A 22,170-nucleotide genomic window follows, 5' to 3' on the forward strand; every position below is an offset into this window, starting at 1 on the left:
TGTTCCATGTTAGTGGACTAGAAGATTCAACATTGTTAAGATATCAATTATCCTTACATTTATCCAAATATTAAAACAAAAGCCCATTTAAAGTTCTAATGGGTCCCTAAAATGGCTAAATTTGTTGACAATATCAACAGTCGGTGAGGAGGTACAGTAATTCACTGAACCTTCCGCTCATTGGTACTGGCAGCAGTGGAACATACACTTTAGAAGCCAGTTTGAGACTTTTCTTATAAGGACTATGTTTATAACATATCCTATGACTCAGCAATGCCACTCCTAGGCATTTACCCAGGAGATTCCACTCCTAGGAATATGCCCCATAAAAAAGTTACTAAAATATTTATAGCTCTTTATATACATTGGTCAAACAGGGCTTTCCTGGTGATTCAGTCAGCAAAGAATCCACCTGCGATGCAGGAGACCCGGGTTTGAGTCCTGGGCAGGGAAGATCCCCTGGAGGAGGAAATGGCAACCCAGTCCAGTGTTCTTGCCGGGGAAAGCCCATGGACAGAGGAGCCTGGTGGGCTGCAGTCCATGGGGTTGCAAGAGTTGGACACGCCTTAGCCACTAAATCACTATATATTGGTCAAAAACTGGTAATATCCCAAGTGTCTATTAAAAGTAACACAGATAAATTGTGGCATATTCATACACACTCAGCAGCGACTGACACACCCAATAAGATAAGTCTCAAAAACAATCGTGTGAGGGAAAGACGTTAGACACAAAGAATATGTGCCCTGTGATTCCACTTGTGAGATATTCAATAACAGGCAGAAATAATATGCGACAGAAATCACAACAGTGATTGAGGAGTGAGGTGACAGGGAAAATGTCTAGGGTGGTATACACACACACACGTATTTACACACACACACACACACACGTATTTACACACACACACACACACACGTATACTATATAGCTTGTTTTATATATATTGTACAGCTTGAGGTATTACAAAAGTCTACGTATTTTTCAAAGTTACAAAGAACTGTAACTTAACACATGTGCATTTTATTGTAGGCAAATTGTATTTCAATTGAAAAAATATTACTTTATAAAATATGAGTTCCCATCAGTAGGGTATGTTTCGGTCTAAGCAAGAACAGTGAAATCCCTCTTATCAGCATGGCAAGGACAGCTAGCTGGTTACTTAATTTTAGAAGTTTATTAAAAATCATTTAAGTATATATATTTTTCAATATTTTATTTTTCATATAAAAGCACATATATGCATTCATTTGCAATCTTTCGATGTATAGACAAGACCGATTTTCTTTGTGTTCTACATTGTCATTCTTGAATAAACTATAACACATCATCTATGCTTTCTAGCTTCAATTTCTTTAAAAAAGAGTCAGAAATTAAATTCATTTTTGAAGCAAACAACACAAAATCCCTCAGGTCTTTATAATGTTTTCCACATTCTACACCTTGTGTGCCCTATAACTAACCTGAAAGATTTTTCTTGTCCCTATCTTTTCATCTGAATTTTTTTCAAAGCATTCAACTTTGTTTTTATAGCAGAGAAGTGACTACTCTCTTTTTTCCCATTCTTATTTCATTGGTTTACATGACATTTAATTACATCATCACAATAACCATACAATTTTGCATTTAGGCAATGCTCATATCCCCATAATTTCTCATTTAAATCCAAGATAATGGCCTCCTTCCATACAAAAGGATGTAATGAAGTCAGAGGAAGATGCGGGACTAGAGTGACGGGGAGATGAAGGGAAAGAAAGCCCTGTCCTGTTAGTCTGAAAGCTCTTACAGGGCCTCTCAGCTCCCTCGCCTACCTTGCTCAGCTTCTGCCCCCAGAGCTAAGATCCACAGTGAAACCCTGGCAATCCTCTCAGGCCTTTCCTGTCTAGGTTCCTTCTGTTATTTGAAACGGGAAGGCAAACATTGGTTTAAAGGCCTTTACAACCATTATTTCCTAAGTGGTCAATAAACAGATGAAACAGTAGCCAGCTTCCTGATATTCTGGAGGATGCAGACTAAACCATAATAAGACACGACTGCAGGGCAACTGGAAGCAAATAGTGATCAAGTAAGAACTTCCATACACTGCTGGTGGAAATGGGAATTCCTTCAACAGTTTTGGGAAGTGGTGTGGATTCACCCAACGAAATGGAAGATATGCACGGCGTAGCAGTTTTTCTCCGAATACACATCCTGCGTGCGTGTCTGCACTGTGATACCTGTACAAGGACATGTTTGGTTTGCAAACAAACCAAACGCTTTTCAGTAGTAGAATAGCATGTCCACACAATAAAATGCATGGACCCTACGAACACTATCATGTAAAAAAAGAAAGCCACAAAGCCATACGCACCATGTGATTCTTCCGTGTAAAGTTCAAAACCAAACTACAAGGATTCAAATAGGTGGTATTTTTTTATATCAAAATGCAGGTTTCCTGGAGTGCTCTTTATTAAAAAATGACCCATCTTTAATACTTCCCCACGTTTGTTTCATTAATTTCTCACTCACTCTTTTAAGCTTCAGTGGTAGCTAGAAGACACTTTAAGATTACTCAGATGGCAAACCCTGAATCTCTTTCACCTCCTTTTTCACTGGCCACACACACATTTTCTTTCCTTTCTTTTCAATGAACAAAAACAAAAGCAAGAAAATGACTTCTATAGAGGCCAGGAGAGTGATTTTATCTGGAAGGAGTAAGTGTCTGGGCTTGGAAAGGGGAATCTGGGATAGGGTCTTCTGGGGGTGCCAGCCTTGTTCTATGTATTAAGTGGCGTTTGCTCTGTGATTTTAATAAACTGTATCAAACACATCTGCTTTTCTCCATTATATTCACAAGATATTTTAAAACACGGAGTGTCTTATATAGTTTACTTAATTCTCCCTGCCTCCCCCCAATTCCATGTTAGGGGATCACTTTCAAATGTATCATTCATCCTTGGAGGCAACGAAGACTCTGATCACTAATATTCTTCGACTCCGGTTAGCTCCACAGATGAAGCGTAAAAAGGAAGAAATGGGGGCAGTAACATTCAACAGCAGCCACAGGGAAAGAGAAAGGATATGGACTAAACATCCATTAAGACGCAGTTGAGCAAATTCAGTCATCTATGTTATCTAATAATGAGGGGTGCCAGTAACTTAATTTTCACATTAAACCCAGTTAGTTCAGTTATCTATGAGTGTGTTTCCAAGTATTTGCCTCTCTATAGTCATCCATGGGCCCTGAATAGCAATCCATCTTTTGGTTTGGAATCGAAGAAACACTAATACAAGCTTCATTGAAATCCAATTATCAAGATGTCTTTTTTCCACTTAAGCCAATAAGTGAGTCAGTTGCAAGATGCTGCTTAAATTACAGTAGAATTATTTTCTAACAGAATCAAGCTTGCTGAGCTTTTACCATTTTGGTATTATTTATAAAAATTATCATTTTAAGTAGCCACCCAGGCCCACCAAAGCAGCATCTATTTCTTTTTAAACAATGCTTTTAAAAAGCCCTTTAGTTCACTAATTTTTCATTTTCCATTATGTTACTCACTAAAAACTTCAAGAAACAAAGAAGACTAAATAGATTGCATTCAGTTGACATTGTTTTCTATTGTATGGTGCATATCAGCGCATGAGCACACACACAGCCACCCCACTGGGAAATTTCAGGTTATAGAAAGTAACTCAGTGGAGCGCCCACCAGCCTGATCTAGCCATGAATTCTCCTGCCACTTGATCTGAGGCCAAACTGAAAAAAGTATAAGAAACACCCACCTATCACATGGTGAATAAAAGAGCTGAAAGTTTTATTCAGATCAGATCAGATCAGTCACTCAGTCGTGTCCGACTCTTCGCGACCCCATGAATCGCAGCATGCCAGGCCTCCCTGTCCATCAACAACTCCCGGAGTTCACTCAGACCCACGTCCATCGAGTCAGTGATGCCATCCAGCCATCTCATCCTCTGTTGTCCCCTTCTCCTCCTGCCCCCAGTCCCTCCCAGCATCAGAGTCTTTTCCAATGAGTCAACTCTTCGCATGAGGTGGCCAAAGGTGGCTGTCTGGGGAGGCCTTACAAATAGCTGTGAAAAGAAGAGAAGCGAAAAGCAAAGGAGAAAAGGAAAGATATAAATATCTGAATGCAGAGTTCCAAAGAATAGCAAGAAGAGATAAGACAGCCTTCTTCAATGATCAATGCAAAGAAATAGAGGAAAACAACAGAATGGGAAAGACTAGAGATCTCAAGAAAATGAGAGACACCAAGGGAACATTTCATGCAAAGATGGGCTCGATAAAGGACAGAAATGGTATGGACCTAACAGAAGCAGAAGATATTAAGAAGAGATGGCAAGAATACACAGAAGAACTGTACAAAAAAGATCTTCACGACCCAGATAATCAGGATGGTGTGATCACTGACCTAGAGCCAGACATCCTGGAATGTGAAGTCAAGTGGGCCTTAGAAAGCATCACTAGGAACAAGCTAGTGGAGGTGATGGAATTCCAGTTGAGCTATTCCAAATCCTGAAAGATGATGCTGTGAAAGTGCTGCACTCAATACGCCAGCAAATTTGGAAAACTCAGCAGTGGCCATGGGACTGGAAAAGGTCAGTTTTCATTCCAATCGCAAAGAAAGGCAATGCCAAAGAATGCTCAAACTACTGCACAATTGCACTCATCTCACATGCTAATAAAGTAATGCTCAAAATTCTCCAAGCCAGGCTTCAGCAATATGTGAACCATGAACTTCCTGATGTTCAAGCTGGTTTTAGAAAAGGCAGAGGAAGCAGAGATCAAATTGCCAACATCCTCTGGATCCTGGAAAAAGCAAGAGAGTTCCAGAAAAACATCTATTTCTGCTTTATTGACTATGCCAAAGCCTTTGACTGTGTGGATCACAATAAATTGTGGAAAATTCTGAAAGAGATGGGAATACCAGACCACCTGATCTGCCTCTTGAGAAATTTGAATGCAGGTCAGGAAGCAACAGTAAGAACTGGACATGAACAACAGACTGGTTCCAAATAGGAAAAGGAGTTCGTCAAGGCTGTATATTGTCACCCTGTTTATTTAACTTATGTGCAGAGTACATCATGAGAAACGCTGGACTGGAAGAAGCACAAGCTGGAATCAAGATTGCCGGGAGAAATATCAATAACCTCAGATATGCAGATGACACCACCCTTATGGCAGAAAGTGAAGAGGAACTCAAAAGCCTCTTGATGAAAGTGAAAGTGGAGAGTGAAAAAGTTGGCTTAAAGCTCAACATTCAGAAAACGAAGATCATGGCATCCGGTCCCATCACTTCATGGGAAATAGATGGGGAAACAGGGGAAACAGTGTCAGACTTTATTTTTCTGGGCTCCAAAATCACTACAGATGGTGACTGCAGCCATGAAATTAAAAGACGCTTACTCCTTGGAAAGAAAGTTATGACCAACTTTTATTAGCCAGGCAAAATCATAGGAAAGGAAATGCTCTTTATGAGATGATGTTAGTTTTCCAAAGTTTAATTCTTGGTGATAGAAGGTTGCATTTCAAGGACTGAGGAAATAATACTGCTACCTGTGTTTCTACTAAGTATCTCAAGAAACCGGGGATGAGTTTTAGCAAGCATAATACCCACACGGGATACAGCCTAATATTCAGTGATGGTAGGATCCGTAAATAAATCGCGGTTTGTTTGTATAACGAAATGGATAGACTTTACCCTGACTGTTCTTTTCAGCTATAGATTTTCACATTATCAGACAAGCCTCTGTGTTACTAAAAAGGTTTCAATACCAGATTTGACTGTGCAATTGAAGAGGAAGTGATAATAAAAGGGCCCCGTGCACTACAGAGCAGCACAGTGCTTCTGCGTGGGGAATGACGCGGCAGACACGCCGTGGACAGCTGTTCCGCTTGAAGTGCCAGTGATGGTCACAGAGAGACAGGAAACGCTCTGCTCCCAGCACAGCAGCGAAGAGGGGTTGGACCAGCATCTTCTTCCGGTTTTGCCACCTGCTTAGACGGGGGTCCTGGTAAACTCTGCTTCACACAGAGCTAGCCTCACCCCGACACAGGCAGGGAAGCTCGAATCTAGGGTTAGCAATTCTGGACCACCAGTCGACCAACTTACACAAGTACGGAACTTTCTCGTAACATCTGACAAAGTATTCGATACAGAGTAGCCTGCCACAGAGGCGCATTGCGAAGCACCTTAATAAAACAAGCGCTGGTGAATCCACTCTTCCCCTTACGGAGCAGAACTTCGGATTCAGTGGAAGGCTCCGTGGGTCCCACGCCTGCCTGCCAAGTGTCACCAGCACTCTAAACCTTTGCAAGTATTACCTTTCCTTTTTCCCCTTTCCGTTCTTATTAATGAACTGTCTCCCTGAGCAGTGGCGGATTTAATTTTGCTGGCTTTCAGTTGATTCTAGGATAGAACATACTTGGTCGTCTGCCTTCCTTTCAGGTTATTCTGCCTCAGTTTCCTTTGAAGGATTTGCTTCCTCTTCCTGCCTTCCACATTTTGGAGTGATCAAAAACACAGTCCTTAGACTTCATTTTCTATTTAAAGTAATGGACGATGACCACAGATGATAATTTCAGACAGACTCATGGTTTAAAATGCCATCTGTATACCTCTCCTTGGAACAGAGCTCCTGTATCAAACTGCGTAACTCAGTGTACTCATTTGGGTGTCTAATAAGCATCTCAAAATTAACCTGAAATTAAGCCTTTGATATTCTTCCCTAAAATCTTTCTTTTCTTCTTCATAAACAAATTAAACACCATTATAATTTTAAACAATGCAATTCCTTTGTTCTGTTTTTTTTTTCCCTCTGCAAGATTAGATAGATATGTGGGAGAGCCTCATAATATGTCCCGTGTGTCTTAACCTCTCAGCCATCCATATGGAAATTATCCACACGAAGGAAAAAAAAATATGGTTTTGTTTAAAGTTTTCTTTTACTCAGCTCTACCTTTCAGTTTATGAATTCTCTCTACAGCTGAATCCTTTCTTCTAATGCCTTTCCATTTTAACATTCAATTATGTTTTCATTTCTAGAAATTTTATTTATTTAAAAAATATTTTTGTTCATCTTTTGGTAGTTTTTTTTCTTATACGTGTTATAAATAATTTTTAATATATTTTAATATTTCAAACATCTATTCTGAATTATGTATCTTAGCCTTTAACATTGAAGCCTTTGAGGATGGGAGTCTAGTCTTTTTTTTTTCCCCTATGGATTTGTGTAATGCTGGCTTATTCCTGCTGTCCTCTATGATTTAGATAGTGAGTTCATGTTTGCTGGCATGCTGTTTGTTGGTTGGGATGATTTCTGTCTGCTTTTGTTGGGCAGTGGGAACTCCTGTAATGAGTCCTTTTAGAAATACAGTTATGCAATACAAATGATGCAAATACTGTAGTTTCAGATGAGCCCACGTGAATGGTAGCCAGTGATACCAATTTTCAGGAGACTCTTTTAGAAAACAACCTATAAATAGCCAAGGCTGAAAATGGTAATTTTTCTTACTGTCTGCCTCTTCAACTTCTGTTTTTCCTTGTTTTATTTTAGTTCACTCTTTGGAAAAGGGCATTGCCTTTCTGAGTTGTGCTCCCTCTAATTATTACATCCACTGTGCTCCACTGCTATGGCTAGTTTTTAAGAATATCTTCTTGCGAGGCTATGAGCAATTTCAAGATGGCAAGGAGTTTTATTTATTTTTAAATGCCCAGTGCTTGACACATGTTTTTAACTCAATAAATTTATTTACTTTGAGAAAAAAAAAAAAGCTAAGTAAATGAATGAGTGTTTAGAAAATGGTATTTTAAACAAACCTATTATTTAAATCCTTGAGGTTTTCAATCTTATCTCAGTACTCACTGGCCAACTGAGAACCTCCTAAATTCAGTCTTGTTTATTATTCTGAGTTAGTTGAATCTCCATAAAGTCTACAGTGAAACACACAAGGACACAGACTGCTTCAGGCCCCACACCCAGCCAGCATGAGGGAGGCCATTTATTGTCTCTAAAAGAAAACAAAAGACACTGTGTTTTCTTTCTCTTTTATTGCAACCCGTTGAAGGTCAAAAGATTCACAGAAATATAGAAACTACAAACTGGATGAATTTCCTTTATCCACTCAAAAAGACATTAAAGACAAAAGACCAGAATTTTCCACTACCACAATATATTTCATATAGTCTTTATTCTGAAAATACTGTTGACATTTTAGAGAGGATAAAAAGCCCTGCGTTAAACATGTTCACATATATTTATGACATTCTAAGCAAAAAAAGAAACTTTAGATTGCCCAGGAAAAAGTTCATTTTAAGCCTTATTTCAAAGTATCTAATGAGAACACATTCAACAACCATCACAGGATCATTCAAGGTGATGTTTTCTTGGTTGCTTTTGAGATTAGTGCTTTGAGGCTGGATATGGTATTTCTACAGATTCCTACAAATGCACCAAAGCAGTTTTCCAGGGTATGATGCATCTGGCTTTCCGGATTCATCGCCATCTTAAAGAATAAGTGCAAGCCCCCACCCCACCCCACCCCCCAGGCTAAAGCATGTTATAGTGCTGTACTTCAGATTCAAACAATGCAACATTTCAACAAAATCAATTATACACTTTCAAAACCATTTGACAACCAAACTGTAACACTCCCAAGATTATTACAACTTTGAACTGAAATGGCACCATCTATATCATTGATGGCTCTCCCCTCTTCTGTCTTTTTAACTATTTAAAATATAGTGTGACATATATAAAAATTAAACTTTTGCTTATTCACTCAAGCTATTACTATACATGTCGTCTTATAAATTAGTTTTGGATTAAAAACCAGTTAAAATATTGTGAATTAAGATATTTTTCAGTGGTGGGGAAATGAATATGAAGACGATACAGTTGGATGTGTAAGAAGAATTACAATTTATTAATAGCAAACAGCTTTTTTTATTACATAAATTTTATTCCCTTCAAATTAAATTAGTAACCCATTTAGTGATGGAAAAAATACTTTTGGTGCTTAGCGACTAGATTTTCCAAACTGACTGGAATTAAAAGCAAAAACATGCCACATCAGAAACATGTTGACATGATCAAAGGAAATAGTTGTTTACATAAAAAGAGTTATTATAAATAAGTGAATGGTACTTGAATGTAAAGCTATTTTTCACTTCTTACAGCTAGTATCATTTTAGCAACACTGGGACTTCTATAAAGTGAAATTCAAATCTGAGTATATCTGTTAAAGACCAAAAAAAAAAAAAAAAAAACAATTATGTCCACATTGAGAAAGAATAAATAGCAAACTCACAAGTCAGGGTTTTGTATATCTAACTACTGTGAAAGATAATCACGCTTTAGCTTAAAAAGGCTCCCTGCTGTCTTGATTATAAATCAAGACATAGGAAAGGTTATTATGAGCCTGAGTCCCTACTATGAATTAATTGTAAAGATGTGTGAAATCAAAACGTATATTCATTTACTAATAGGTATTGCCTAAACTGAAAGCTGGACATCTTTAATTAAACAAAGAAATGCTTATTTCTGACAAGTGTAAACAGAATCTTAATGAAAAGATTTTCTAATTTTTCTTCTAAACTCATACATTAACCAGCAATAGATCTTTGCAATAGCATAAGAACTATTGAAAAATATAACATGCACATCTCCAAAAAACCTGTTCTAAAGCCCAAAGCAAAGCAAAAAGAAAAAAAAAAAATCAATAGAAAGATTGTCTACTTATATCTCATTCATTAATCTTCTATTAATGTGACTAGCCCCGAATCTCAGAAATATACTTTCATAATTACCAAATTAACAAAAATAATTAAATGATCTGTACAGTTTTTTTTTTAAATAACTGCACACTATTAATTACACTGGTGACTTTAATGTGAATAATGCTAAGATTAGTTCCAAATATCATTAAAATATCTGGACCAGTTACTATCCGTGAAATAAAAGCTAATACAATGTTAACGTAAAACTCAAAATACTCAGTACTCCAGAGAATTTGGTAGAATAGTGAATAATTAACTTTTGTGAGCTGGCCAGCGGGTTTCAGATCGCGGACTCCACACGGAAACTTCACAGAAGGCCCTGCTCTCTCTAGTCCCTAAGCTGCCCACTGGACGGCAGGTGGGGAGCCCCTGGGGACGGTGTGCTAGGGGGAGTGGCAGGGGAGGGCGGGGCCTGGAGAAGGGCCCGTGTCAGAAAATGACCAGGGAGGAAGTGCGTGCATGTGTGTGTGTGCACGTGTGAGACAGGATGAGAACCGACACCCGTGGATGTGCTTGAAATCCTGAAACGCACTAGTTCTCAGGCTTCTAATTAGTGCCACCTCACTCCCCTCTGGTCACCATCCGCAGAACTGCACAATTCTTTCTCATCAAATAAGAAGGCAGTTGCCTTCATTTGGGGGCATCTCCAGTGGCAGTAATTAGAAGCTCAAAATAATGGATCCTTTTTGTTTTTGTTTATTCTACAGTTAAACAAAATTAGAGAAATAAGCCTTTGAACTTAAAAACTAAAGGTCTGTGCCTGTCAAAATCTTTCATTTTTAAGACAAAAAGACCAGCTCACCTGGGAACAAATAGCAACTGCACTGACGCTATGCAGTATGCAAACGAGACGCGGATACACACAGGCGGGGGTACACAGCGGGGACACAGCACAGTCGCGACCTCGGCCGGGGCACCTGCCCCAGCTCCGCACCCTAGGAGGAGGCGGCCGACACGCCGGGTGTCCAGCCCATCTGGTAGGCCCTCTCCAGCGTCCTCTTGCAGTCCTGCAGGACGGTGCTGAAGGTGATGTGCGGGTACTGCTGCACCAGCTGCTCCACCGTCACCTCGTTGACCTGCAAGTGAACAAGAGCTGCCGTCACACACAGGCACCAGGACCGCCCCTCGTCCTTCTCAGCAGCTCCAGCAAGTGTTTGCTGGGAAGACCTGCCCTAAGTACTACATTCTACGTGGTGCTAGGTAGTACTAAGTTCTACGTAGTACTAAGCACTACTAAGTTCTGTGTAGTACTAAGTAGTACTAAGTACTAACTAAGTAATACTAAGTTCTATGTAGTACTAAGTTCCACGTAGTACTAAGTACTATGTTCCCCCTACGTTTTTTTTTTTTTTTTTAAAGATGTAAGGTATCGGGAGGTTAGCGCTTTCTAGGAGTATAAATGAGCTGAAGTGTGTCCGTTGAAGGGTGAGTGCCTGGGAGGGGAGGCAGCATGAGACACTCTCATGTACCTCTGACTCTGCCACCCACCTGGCAGCTTTTTTAGGAGAGAACCATAGACTGCCGGAGAGGATGCACGGGACTCTGAATAGGAGTGCTGGGCAAAATGTTTATTTTTCTTCCCCTTAAATGTTAAGGTCCTGGCAAACCTCAGGTCCCTTCGTGGAAAAGGGCTGAAAATGTGAGGAATCAATCACTAAAACATACATGGCTGGCAGGTCAGAGATGGCCCCAATAGACCTTAACCATCAAAGACACCACCTTGATTCTTGATTAGACAAGGCAATCAGACAGGCCTAATTAAAACTAACACCTTTTCAATTGCTGTGCTGTGAAGGGATTAATTTGTCAATTATTTTTAAGCTGATTGCAGTTCATATCACAAAAGCAGACAGCTCCCTTCATCCTTCAGATAAATAAATGATTAACCTAAGAACCGCAACTTTTAGCTTGCTTTATTTAAAATCTTTATCGAACACTTCGGCATTTTCAAATACAATAATGTTTCATTTATATTGAATAAGCTGGTCTGCAAGAAGGTTCTGCTGAGACACGTTTTTGTGCTTCCTTTCCATGTCTGTCCACTACTGAACAGATCAGGACCATCAGGAAAAACCTCAAACAATATCAGACCCTTGCAATTTGCTTTGAAAGCCAGCTTGGGAGTATGCTGACCATGACATTAAGTCCTCTGCACTTTTCTAAAATAACATGGTGTTTTGTTAAACTATGTTACATGTAGTATTTGTTAAATTCAGAGTTGATATTTCCACATTGCACTGATGATGCTTATTTTTTGTCAGAATTTCTATTCAAGACTTTCTTGTACTGAAATCAACTGTCATTCCAAATTTAACCAAGCTATGCAGTTCAATCTGTGTTACAATGTATGACTTTTGTTTACAAAAACATGAAGAAAATGATTTTGAATAAAAAGAAACACTGATATACAAATCAGAATTGAGAATATCAACTGCTGACCTTATAAGGATTTCTAAGCAATGTAACTTTTTTAAAAATTGAATTCTACCTAAGTCTAGCTTGAGCTGAGTCTGCTTGGATCAGTAACTGACAAAGTCTTGTGTCACCTAGCTGTGCTCGTCTCTCCGGTACATCTTTGATATTATCCAATCACCTGACCTAATGTCAAGTTATCAAGCTGTCCAAGTCCTTTCTGGCCTCAGGACCTTTGCACCTGCCATTCTCTTTATCTGGAATACTTTTAAAGCCACCTCCCCCTTAAGAACCCCCTTCCCATGGCTAGTCCTCCTCATTCTCAGGTCAGTGTCATTTCCCCAAGGAGCTTCGATCGTTGCCCTCAGCCTGCTTCCCTCCTCAAATCAGGCGAGGCTTCCAGGTTATTCTCTCTTCCAACACTGCCTACTTTTTCTTCATAGTACCTTCAAAAGTCAGTTTATAATTGCTTTATTTAATGTCTGCTCCTGTTCCAATGTAAGATCCACAAGAACCATGATTGTTTTGTCATTCATGAGCCAGACTAACTTCTTAGTGAACGAAGGAGAAAACAATAACTACAAACGAAAAACAGAAACCCAAGAGCAAAGCGCTGCCAGACACTAATGCACTACTGACCAAGACCAGCAACTTCCCCAAGAACCATCCTCAGCGCAGGGACTCGCTCCTTCAGGGAGCATCCCCTGGCCACGCCAACCCTCGGCGCAGGTGCGCTGGGCACTCCTGCTCTGAACCCATGGCAGCACCTGCAGGCCTCTAGCTTCAGTGCCCTCACACTGCTCCAGTCATCTCTCCACTCGACTCTCCTCTACCTGAACCAAAGTCTGGGTACCAGACACTGCCTTTTGTCTTTAATAAGACTACAGAGTTGTGTACAAAGCAGAGAAGCAACGTGGCGACTATAGTTGACCTTGGAGTCAACCAGGCACAGGTCAGAATCCTGGTTTCACTTCAAAATTTGGTTTCCTCAACTGTAAAAACAGGATAAAAGTACCGATGTCATAGGATGTTACAAGGATAAAATAATATGCCTAACAGTGTGACTGACATAAAAAGTCCTCAAATGCTGGTTCCTATAGTAGAGCTGATGTTCAATAAATGATCATTTACTGAATCAATTAATGCTATGGCAGGGTGACCAGTTCTCTACAGTGATGTTCAATATTGTTCAACTTCTGAGATATTTCAGAAATAAACCTTGATAACTTACTCCTTGGAAGAAAAGTTATGACCAACCTAGACAGCATATTGAAAAGCAGAGACATTACTTTGCCAACAAAGGTCCAGCTAGTCAAGGATATGGTTTTTCCAGTGGTCATGTATGGATGTGAGAGTTGGACTGTGAAGAAAGCTGAGCACCGAAGAATTGATGCTTTTGAACTGTGGTGTTGGAGAAGACTCCTGAGAGTCCCTTGGACTGCAAGGAGATCCACCCAGTCCATGCTAAAGGAGATCAGCTCTGGGTGTTCTTTGGAAGGAATGATGCTAAAGCTGAAACTCCAGTACTTTGGCCACCTCATGCAAAGAGTTGACTCATTGGAAAAGACTCTGATGCTGGGAGGGATTGGGGGCAGGAGGAGAAGGGGATGACAGAGGATGAGATGGCTGGATGGCATCACTGACTCGATGGACATGAGTCTAAGTGAACTCCGGGAGTTGGTGATGGACAGGGAGGCCTGGCGTGCTTCGATTCATGGGGTTGCAAAGAGTCGGACACGACTGAGCGACTGAACTGAACTGAACATTAGCTATCACCACAGGGTAAGAAGCAACCTTGATAATATACTTCATATATAAGAAGAATCTATCTTAATGCTCTCTGGAGAAGAGTCCAAAACTTTTCTTAGTAACACAGTCTGGGTTTTCAACAGCCACTTTTAGGAAACCCTCCCTTTCCTTTACCTGATGTTCCCCCCAGGCTGTGGGTGAGGTTACTTTCTTCCCTGCTTCCACAAATAAACTTAGAAGGAGGCCGGTCTCACTCAGGGAGAGCTGAAGTCACCTGGCCGAAGGATTTTCAGAAAATCTCCCTCAAATGGCAGAGAAAGTAAATGTGGCCCAAATCACCTAGCATTCAAGAAACAACTAACTGAAAATAGCTGAAAAACAGAGGCAGGAGAGAAAACCTCTAAACCCACCATAAAGATGGGCTTGTCTTCTACAATACATCTTTTCTAATCATAGGCCTGTACAAAGTTTTACACCAAGGACTGACAGGCATTTTGTTCTGGAGGCCCAAGTTTTATAAAGATAAAGTATCACTGTGTGACAGCTGCTTTGCATGAAGAGAGAGAAAATTCACCTTAAGCGAACTTGATACATGAAGATACCGATTTATGAAGTACGTGAATTAGCTTCAGTTAGGGGTTAACTGTCGACTCTAGCAAAGACTCATGGTAGGGTTAATTTAGTCAGTCAGCTCTCTTAATGTGTTTTTATATCCCTGACTTACTGAAATTCAGCCTACCTTCTTCTGTTGCATAAAGCAAGGCCCACCTATAGCTGAGAATACACAGTGGGCTAGATTTCTGGCTTTCATAGGTTGTGGGTTAAAAAAGGATAGTCATCTGGTTTTGTGTAGCTGTATAAAAAATGCTACAGGTAATCCTCTGTGGACATAATGTGTCTTCAAAGCAGTCCGTTTGCTGTGCTCTGTAAACTCCAGAAAATAAAGCAGTAGGGGAAATGCAAATCCTCCATTTCAGGGCTTTGTTGGTAGACGCTATCCTGGGGAAATACATGTGTTCCCACTAGGGAGGGTTCTATCTTTTACTTATAGTGTCTCCTGGCGATAAGGTGTGACACATTTTATACTGAAGCTATTTTCATTTACTCCTCACAAGTATACACTATGCTCACCTCTTTGTATAGACTCCAAAAGCAGTTTGGTGCCTTAGAGAAAAAGTTGGGTGTAAGACACTGGGGCGGTCCAAATCATTTCAGCTCCTCAGGCCTACATATGTGTTTCTGTAGACACTTTGTCATGCACAGCTCCACTTGCTGGAATGAAGAGAACTATTCTCTGTTCCAACTCATAAAATGTATGTAACATAAAAACGGAACATGAAGATGAATTAAAAAAAATTTTCCCATGATCCTTGGTTGTCTGTTCTTAATTTCTTTTTCCTCTGCTGCAAACTATCAATGGCAATTTCTATATTACACATAAGATTTGAGAAATGCAGTGGATTGTCTCAGAGAAATACTCAGCAGTGTCATTTGGAGAAATTACTGTGATTAAAGGGGGAAAAAAAGCATGTACTACAGAGTTTTTTTTTTAAATGTAAGAAAAATTGGATTTTATAGTTCTCTCCAAAGACTGTATAACCATAATTTACATTTTTAAAATTATTATAACTCTTTTTAAGGTAGTAGCAATTTGTCTGGTATTTTAATCTATTTTGAGTTAACATCTATTAGCACTTTTTGAAAATGTGAGGCAAATTGCTGTGCTAATTAAGGTAAATCATACCACAGTTTCATCCTATCGCTGCTGCTACTAGAGAAGGGTGAGAAGAGACTGGTCAGGGTTTCTGAGATTCAGTTTAACCTATTTACCTAAACTATCACCTGTTCCTTCACCTCCTTATTGACGCTTATCCCAAGAAAATTCTAGAAAGTGTAAGATTAGGCCTAAATTATCTCCCCAATGATACCTATTGTTAAAAAAATACAATATCTGATGAAATCTGTTGAAGAAACCATTCATTTTAAGTTATTCTCATTTCCTCTTTGAGTCATGTTGTAAAATAGAATGTACTTCGTGTGTTGAGGGGAAATATTTGGCACCGGAGTATATTAAAACTACGCTTAAGAATATGACGACTTACTTAAAATCATTGTTTTAATGGAGAAAGTTTCCCTGAAAAAAGCGAACATTAGTCCAAAGCACCCCAACAATAAATGTGTTGCATTTTTCCTAGATCGTAAGCTCCTTGACAGCAAGGAGCACGTCAGTCATCTCCTTGTTTTCAGCCCTATCTGGCACATTCCCGTCCCATCAGAATATAAGCTCCTGCTTCTCCTCACTGCCAAGCCCCCAGCAGCGGGCAAGCGCCTGGCATGTAGTGAGTACTCAGTGATAACTGGCTGGCTGAGTGTTGCTCCATGAGTGTGTCCTGAGTAACTAGAGAGGCACGGAACAATACCGCCTCAGAAATGGTAGCGATAAGCTCACCTTGTACCCAGACTGTTTGGCTACAGTGGGGGCAGGCTCTAGGAGCTTGACATTACGGCAGCTCCAAACTCCTCACACACAAGGTGATTCCTGGTGCTCCTCTCCTTTCTCTTCTTGCCATCTGACTCCACTGGGTACCTCTGTCCTGACACACTTTGCCCGGGCTTCCCAACGCTTTTGCAAGGAGACCAAAGCAGCTCGTGATGGCGGTTCAGCATCACGAGCTGCTGCTTGCTGGCCATGTGGCCCCCAAGCGGTACCAAGGAAGTGCCGGGGATATAGTGCATCAGTCGCTCAGTCGTGTCTGACTCTTTGAGACCCCATGGACTGTAGCCCACCAGGCTCCTCTGTCCATGGGATTCTCCAGGCAAGAACACTGGAGCAGGTTGCCATGCCTTCCTCCAGGGGATTTTCACGACCCTGGGATCCAACCCGGGTCTCCCACATCGCAGGCAGATTCTCTACCATCTAAGCTGCCAGGGAAGCCTTAGGCTGTACTTCAGATGGACTGATGGCAGCCCTTCCTATTAGGGATGTGTGGCTCAGTACACTGGGGAGACAGTGCTGAGAAGCACGCTCTTGGTGCCTGGCTATGTGCAGGTTCCCAAAGTTTTGCAGAAACCCACGATTCACAAGGGTTCACACTTCAGTTTGCAGCACCAGGGCCACCCTGCTCAGGGTAGCAGACTCGGGAGGGCCCCACAGAAGACTCTGAAATCTTGGGACATTTAAGGCTCCTTCTGAGGTCACAGTTGTCTGGTGACAGGGGAACCGTGGACAGTGTCTGACTCAGAGCAATGCTATTTCCACCTTCTCATTGCTTGGGCTTCAGTACCTCTGCACGCCTTCACTGTTACTTGGGGCTCTTTTTGGGGGGTTGTTGGTGGTTGGTTGGTTTCATTGTCACAGTCATATTTGGCACTTAACGTCTCAGCTGTCCAGCGATCCCCATCCTTTGTGGCTGGTTTCATGGGTGACAGTGTTTCCACGGCCTGGGCGTGGGGGAAGGCTTCAGGCTGGTTGAAGCGCGGTCCATTTACTCCGCACTTATTTCTCCTACTGTCATATCGGCTCCACCTCAGAGCATCGGGCATTATATCCTGGAAGTTGGGGACCTCTGAGCTATTGCCATGGGCAGTACAGTCCCAAACAGGGAAAAATTCTCCCACTGAAACTGCCGCACGCTCCCCAAAGAGAAACACTGTATTCTCCCAGATTAGGTGCTCATGAGGTAGGATAGAAACCGAGAACATTTTTTTCTTCCTGGTTTATTTAGACAAAATACCTGAAAATAATTTATTTTTCATCCTAATGACCAATAAGGCAAAATGAAAGTACATCCCCATCCTAGTAAGGAAAGAGGAAAAATGTTCAGTGAGCATCTACCGTTTTCCAAGCATCTATGCATGAACACTGCTGGTTACAGATGAATCGCGCCTCAGACAAAATCAGCATTTCACGTGGGGTCATGGCTGGTGAACGCAGCCAGGATGGGAATCCGGACCCGCAACGCAGGCACTCTGGGCCCTTGGGCCGCCCCGCCCTGCATGCCACGCGGTGGGTGCACCAACCGTCTCACCAGAGCCTCGCTGAGCACCCTCCTAGTAAATGGTCACGGACGTTCATTTTCCAGGTGACATGGGATGACTGCGGGCTACTGGAACACGTTTCAAAGTCCTTTACGACCTCTTCAAAACGGCTGCTCTGCAGGAATGTGAATTCTAACGGATCTCCTTAATTCTAACGGATCTCCTTAATTCTAATGGCTCTCCGCTGGCCTGCAGAACATCCTGTTACGGAACTGTGGTTGCGTGAGACCCTGAGACATGGAGGAAGCATGATGAAGCTGTAGGACTGCCATGGGCCTTTGAGAAGGCCAGTGACCACCCCACACCATAACCCGGCATTCTCTCTCTGCAGTCTCCTGTCCCTGTGGGTCCCAGAGGCAGAGGGGCCAGCCTGGCAGGGACAGACCCCCGCCCTCCTGAGCAGAAAAGATGGACAACAGGGAGGGCAAGGCCTAAGAAATGCGTTCCAGGGCGTGGAGAGGCGGCTGTGGGCAGAACTGGGCAGGCCCTGACTTCCGCCAGGAGGGCTGGAAAGGGCTTTCCAAAATCGGGGGTGTCTGAGTGAACTTCGGAAGGACACAGAGGTATCAGCTTTGATGCTACATGCATGAAATACACGTGTATCATTCAGGGGAGAAAGGACATGTGCTCAAGAGTGAGAAGGGCACACTCATCTGTCCTTCACTTTGTAAGGCAACGCTTCTCCAGCCTGTCTCACAAATTCGACGGGGTAACTGAAGCAGGTTCTTCTCTACGATGGCACTGCTCTGAGCTTGATGTGGTGGTGGGGGAGAAAATAGGCCCCCCTGCCCCCCGTTTCTGTAGGCCGAAGAGTAAGGAGCCCCCAGGGAGCTCGGGAAAGCGTGGCAAACAGCACAGGGGCCTCCTGCCTCCTAACTCCGGCTCTCCCCCTCATGCTGGTCTGCCATCCCTGCAGACTCCCCGGGCATTGCCCCTCACTGCTCACAGCCCCGCAGGCTGACTCCCAGCAGCCTGGAGGCAGCGTGTGGTCTCCCAGGCAGTCAGGAGCGGCTCAGCTCCTGGGACACGTGCCGGCTCTCCCTGCGGCCTGGCGTTCGCCGGGTGCCAGCAGAAATCCTCGTGGGTGATGCAAATGCAAATGAGACCCAGTTGCTCTTTTGCCAAGTGCCCACTGGCCCCAAGATAGGCATGTACTAAAATGGATAAAATAAGGGGGACGGGAATTTAGTAATACTTCAAATTTGCATGTCAGTGAGATGAGTCATCTAAGTGCAGTGTAGAATACTTTACATCGGCCACTAAGGACAGAATGAGAGGGCGGGCCACACAGTGATTTTTCTCTTCAGGACCTGCACTGCCGACCATGTGTACCGGCTCTCCGCAGGGCGGTGGGTGTTCTCATGATTCTGTTTCCCTCCTTTGCAGCAGGACACCCATGGCCCTGTCTGGGTGACTCGCCACTTCTGGCCGGCGCCACCTATGACCAGGGCAGGGAGGCCTGGGACGCCAGGAACTGGACGCTGCTTCTACGGTCTCTCCCCTCATCTGTTTCCCTGGGGCTGCAAGCCGAGCTTCCCAGCAGTCCAGCAGCTCAACAGACAGGAGAAGGCTGTGGGAGGACCCGCAGCGAAGGGAGAGGCTGGGGAGGACTGCGGGAGGACTCTGAGCATGAGCAGACGGTGCCCGCGTCTGCAGGCAGTCACGTGCCTTTCCACTCCGCTTCCTTTCTCAGCCAAACCAAGGTCTCTCTCCGAACCCCATGGCGACTCATACATAACAAATATCAATCTGTGTTTCCCGACGTGTGATGGATTCAACTATGTCAATGATCCCCCCCAAAAGAGAATTCATTTAAGAGGTCTCTGGGCTTCAGCCTCAGCAGCCGCCAAAGAACTCCAGGGACAGTTTTATCCCAGAAAGTCTCGTGCAGTTACTGAAACTAGGGGATAACTAAGAACATCCAGAATACCGCACACACTGCTTGGGCGATCTTGTTATGTAACTCATAGCGGAGGCATGCTAAATCAAAGTAATTAACATGAACACGTTCTGTCCGCGGAGACTAAGGGGAAACAGGTGTTCAGCCGAGAAAAAACATTTCTCAGTGGATTTCCTACGAAGTCAAAATGTCTCAGGTTTAACTCACAAAAATTTTTAAGTTAAAAAAAGAAATTAAACTGTGTCTGCAACCAAGAATACAAACAAGAATACAGTGGTTCCCAGTCCAAGTGCTGATTAGAACTACCTAGGGAACCTTTGAAAAAGTCTCAGTGGCCCAATCATATCCCAGACCAAATGCATGCCAGTCTTGGAGGAATGGGACCCTGGCATAAGTATGTTTTAAAGCCCCTGGAAGATTTCAGGGTGAAAAGCTCAGGTTGATTGACGAGATCCCAGAGACACAGGAGGTGGCCACCTGACCTTCCCAACATCTCATGGAGGGAAAGAGTTCCCTACACCCAGCTCACACAAGCACCCAGAGCTTTCTCAAGGACCACGCACGAGGCGGGAGGAGAGGGCGCACATGCCTGAGCGTCTGATATAATCTTAAGGAGAAAATGACTATCTTATTGGAGTCTAAAAACCACCCGCTAAATACATGTGTTTACAGGCCACCCTTAATGCACTAGCCTCATGCACGAACCTCATGCCAAGAGCCCAAGGCCTTCGAGGATGTATTTTTTTATACAGAGGTAAGAAATATTACTCTTGGGTGGCAAAAAAACTCATCCCCAAATCCCAAAGCATAGAAAGAGAGACACTGAGGATGCGATGAGCCTGACAGGCAGGCTCACAGATTCACTCAGCTCGGCCAGATGCAGTCTCTCCACCCAGAATCTGCGACGGTCGGAAGTGCTCTGCTCAGTCAGTATCACAACAGGCCTGGCTTCATGCTGTCTCTTTCTCGGGAAATGTGGGTTGCCTGTCAACACTAGCGTTGCTTCCACTCACCTGAGTTAGCACGGCGAGAAAGCTACAAGGTATCTGGAAGAGCGGGGATCACAGAAACGCCTGCAGCGCTAAGTGAGAATGGGGGCTCACCGACCTGAAGCCTCTGATTAGAGACCAGGGCGACGGGCGTCCAGCAACTAGATCGTCAGAGAGAAACAGCAGCGGCGTTTTCATTCCCTGTTCCACCGAGCGAGCCTCCACCCAGAAGCATGTTTCAAACCAAGTGGAGACTTCAGGTGTAGTCTGGGATAGGATGTCCTGAGGCTGCAAACCTATGGTACTGACCCATTGTGCAAGGCTGTGCATCGTTTGTACAGATTTGCACATGCGGCACACGTAAGAACAATCCTGACATGTGTGGGACGCCTGGATGGACAAAGCCACTGGGGAAGACTTGGTGGCCCCCTAAAAGACTACTTGAGAAAACCTGGGTCCTAAGAGGATAATTAATAAACATCATCACTGAGGGAGCAGTGAGTGTAACATATTTACGGGAACACATCTGTGTGTTTCTAAATTAAACTTGCACAAGTTAAGCTGAAAAACACAATTGAGAGAGAAAATGCTCAGAACCTAAAATTATGTTTTCTTTTGTGCTTAACGGCTTTCTTGATTTCAATTTTTATTTTCTTACATAAAGCTTTAGGGTGATGGTAATCACTAGTGGACACCTGATTAAAAATAAGAAATCTTTCTAAAACTGAATTTCCAGGAGGTAGAATTTATGGATTTGACCTGTTTCCTAAAATAAATTTATTAGCAGCAAAAATTTCTTCTGCATAAACAAGCGACAGTTTTGCCTTTCAGAAGAGAGGCTCTACCTGAATCAGAGCAGTTCAGGGTTAGGCTCTGACAGGTGTGAGTCTCATCATACCGCAGATGTCTGAACTCCATCCTTGACTGACCTGGGCCCCCGGGGCAGCCCTCAGAACCCCCCAGCTACAGGGAACTGGTACTAAATCCAAGGTGTCATCTTTCTTACTCACTTATTTATTCCCCTGTCTGAAAAGTGAAAGTGAAATAGATACTTTTTCATTTTCTGTCAAATGATTCAGAAGCAATGGGATCTAATGGTTTTCAAACTTGCTTTTGGTTGTATGATACTTTTCTGCAAACCAAAGTAGTAAATAAGTAAACAAATCAAATAGATAAGCCAAGCAGATAAAGCAGTCAAACTGGGGTCACTGGGGCTGCTGTTAGGTGCCGGGACAGGCCCTCTGGCCTCCTAGCCACCCTGTCATCCCTAAGAGGCTCGCAGGCACCTCCTCGGGACCCTGGGGCCGCA

General features: G+C 42.8%; 1 protein-coding gene across 2 annotated transcripts in view; it reads right to left on the reverse strand.

Annotated features, from left to right (window-relative positions):
* Nucleotides 1-8,028: 8,028 nt before the first annotated feature.
* Nucleotides 8,029-22,170, reverse strand: part of FBXL17 (F-box and leucine rich repeat protein 17) — a 527,117-nt gene continuing 512,975 nt past the window's right edge. For both annotated transcript variants that reach the window (XM_086413345.1, XM_086413344.1), the window contains one exon: nt 8,029-10,849. In XM_086413345.1, the coding sequence (XP_086269471.1) occupies nt 10,709-10,849 (141 nt within the window). In that variant the 3' untranslated portion in view covers nt 8,029-10,708. The remainder of the gene's footprint in view (nt 10,850-22,170) is intronic.

This window comes from Bos grunniens, chromosome 7 (genome assembly GCF_055505025.1).
Source record: "Bos grunniens cultivar Pamir isolate PY7600 chromosome 7, Bosgru_T2T1.0, whole genome shotgun sequence".
Lineage (NCBI taxonomy): Eukaryota > Metazoa > Chordata > Mammalia > Artiodactyla > Bovidae > Bos > Bos grunniens.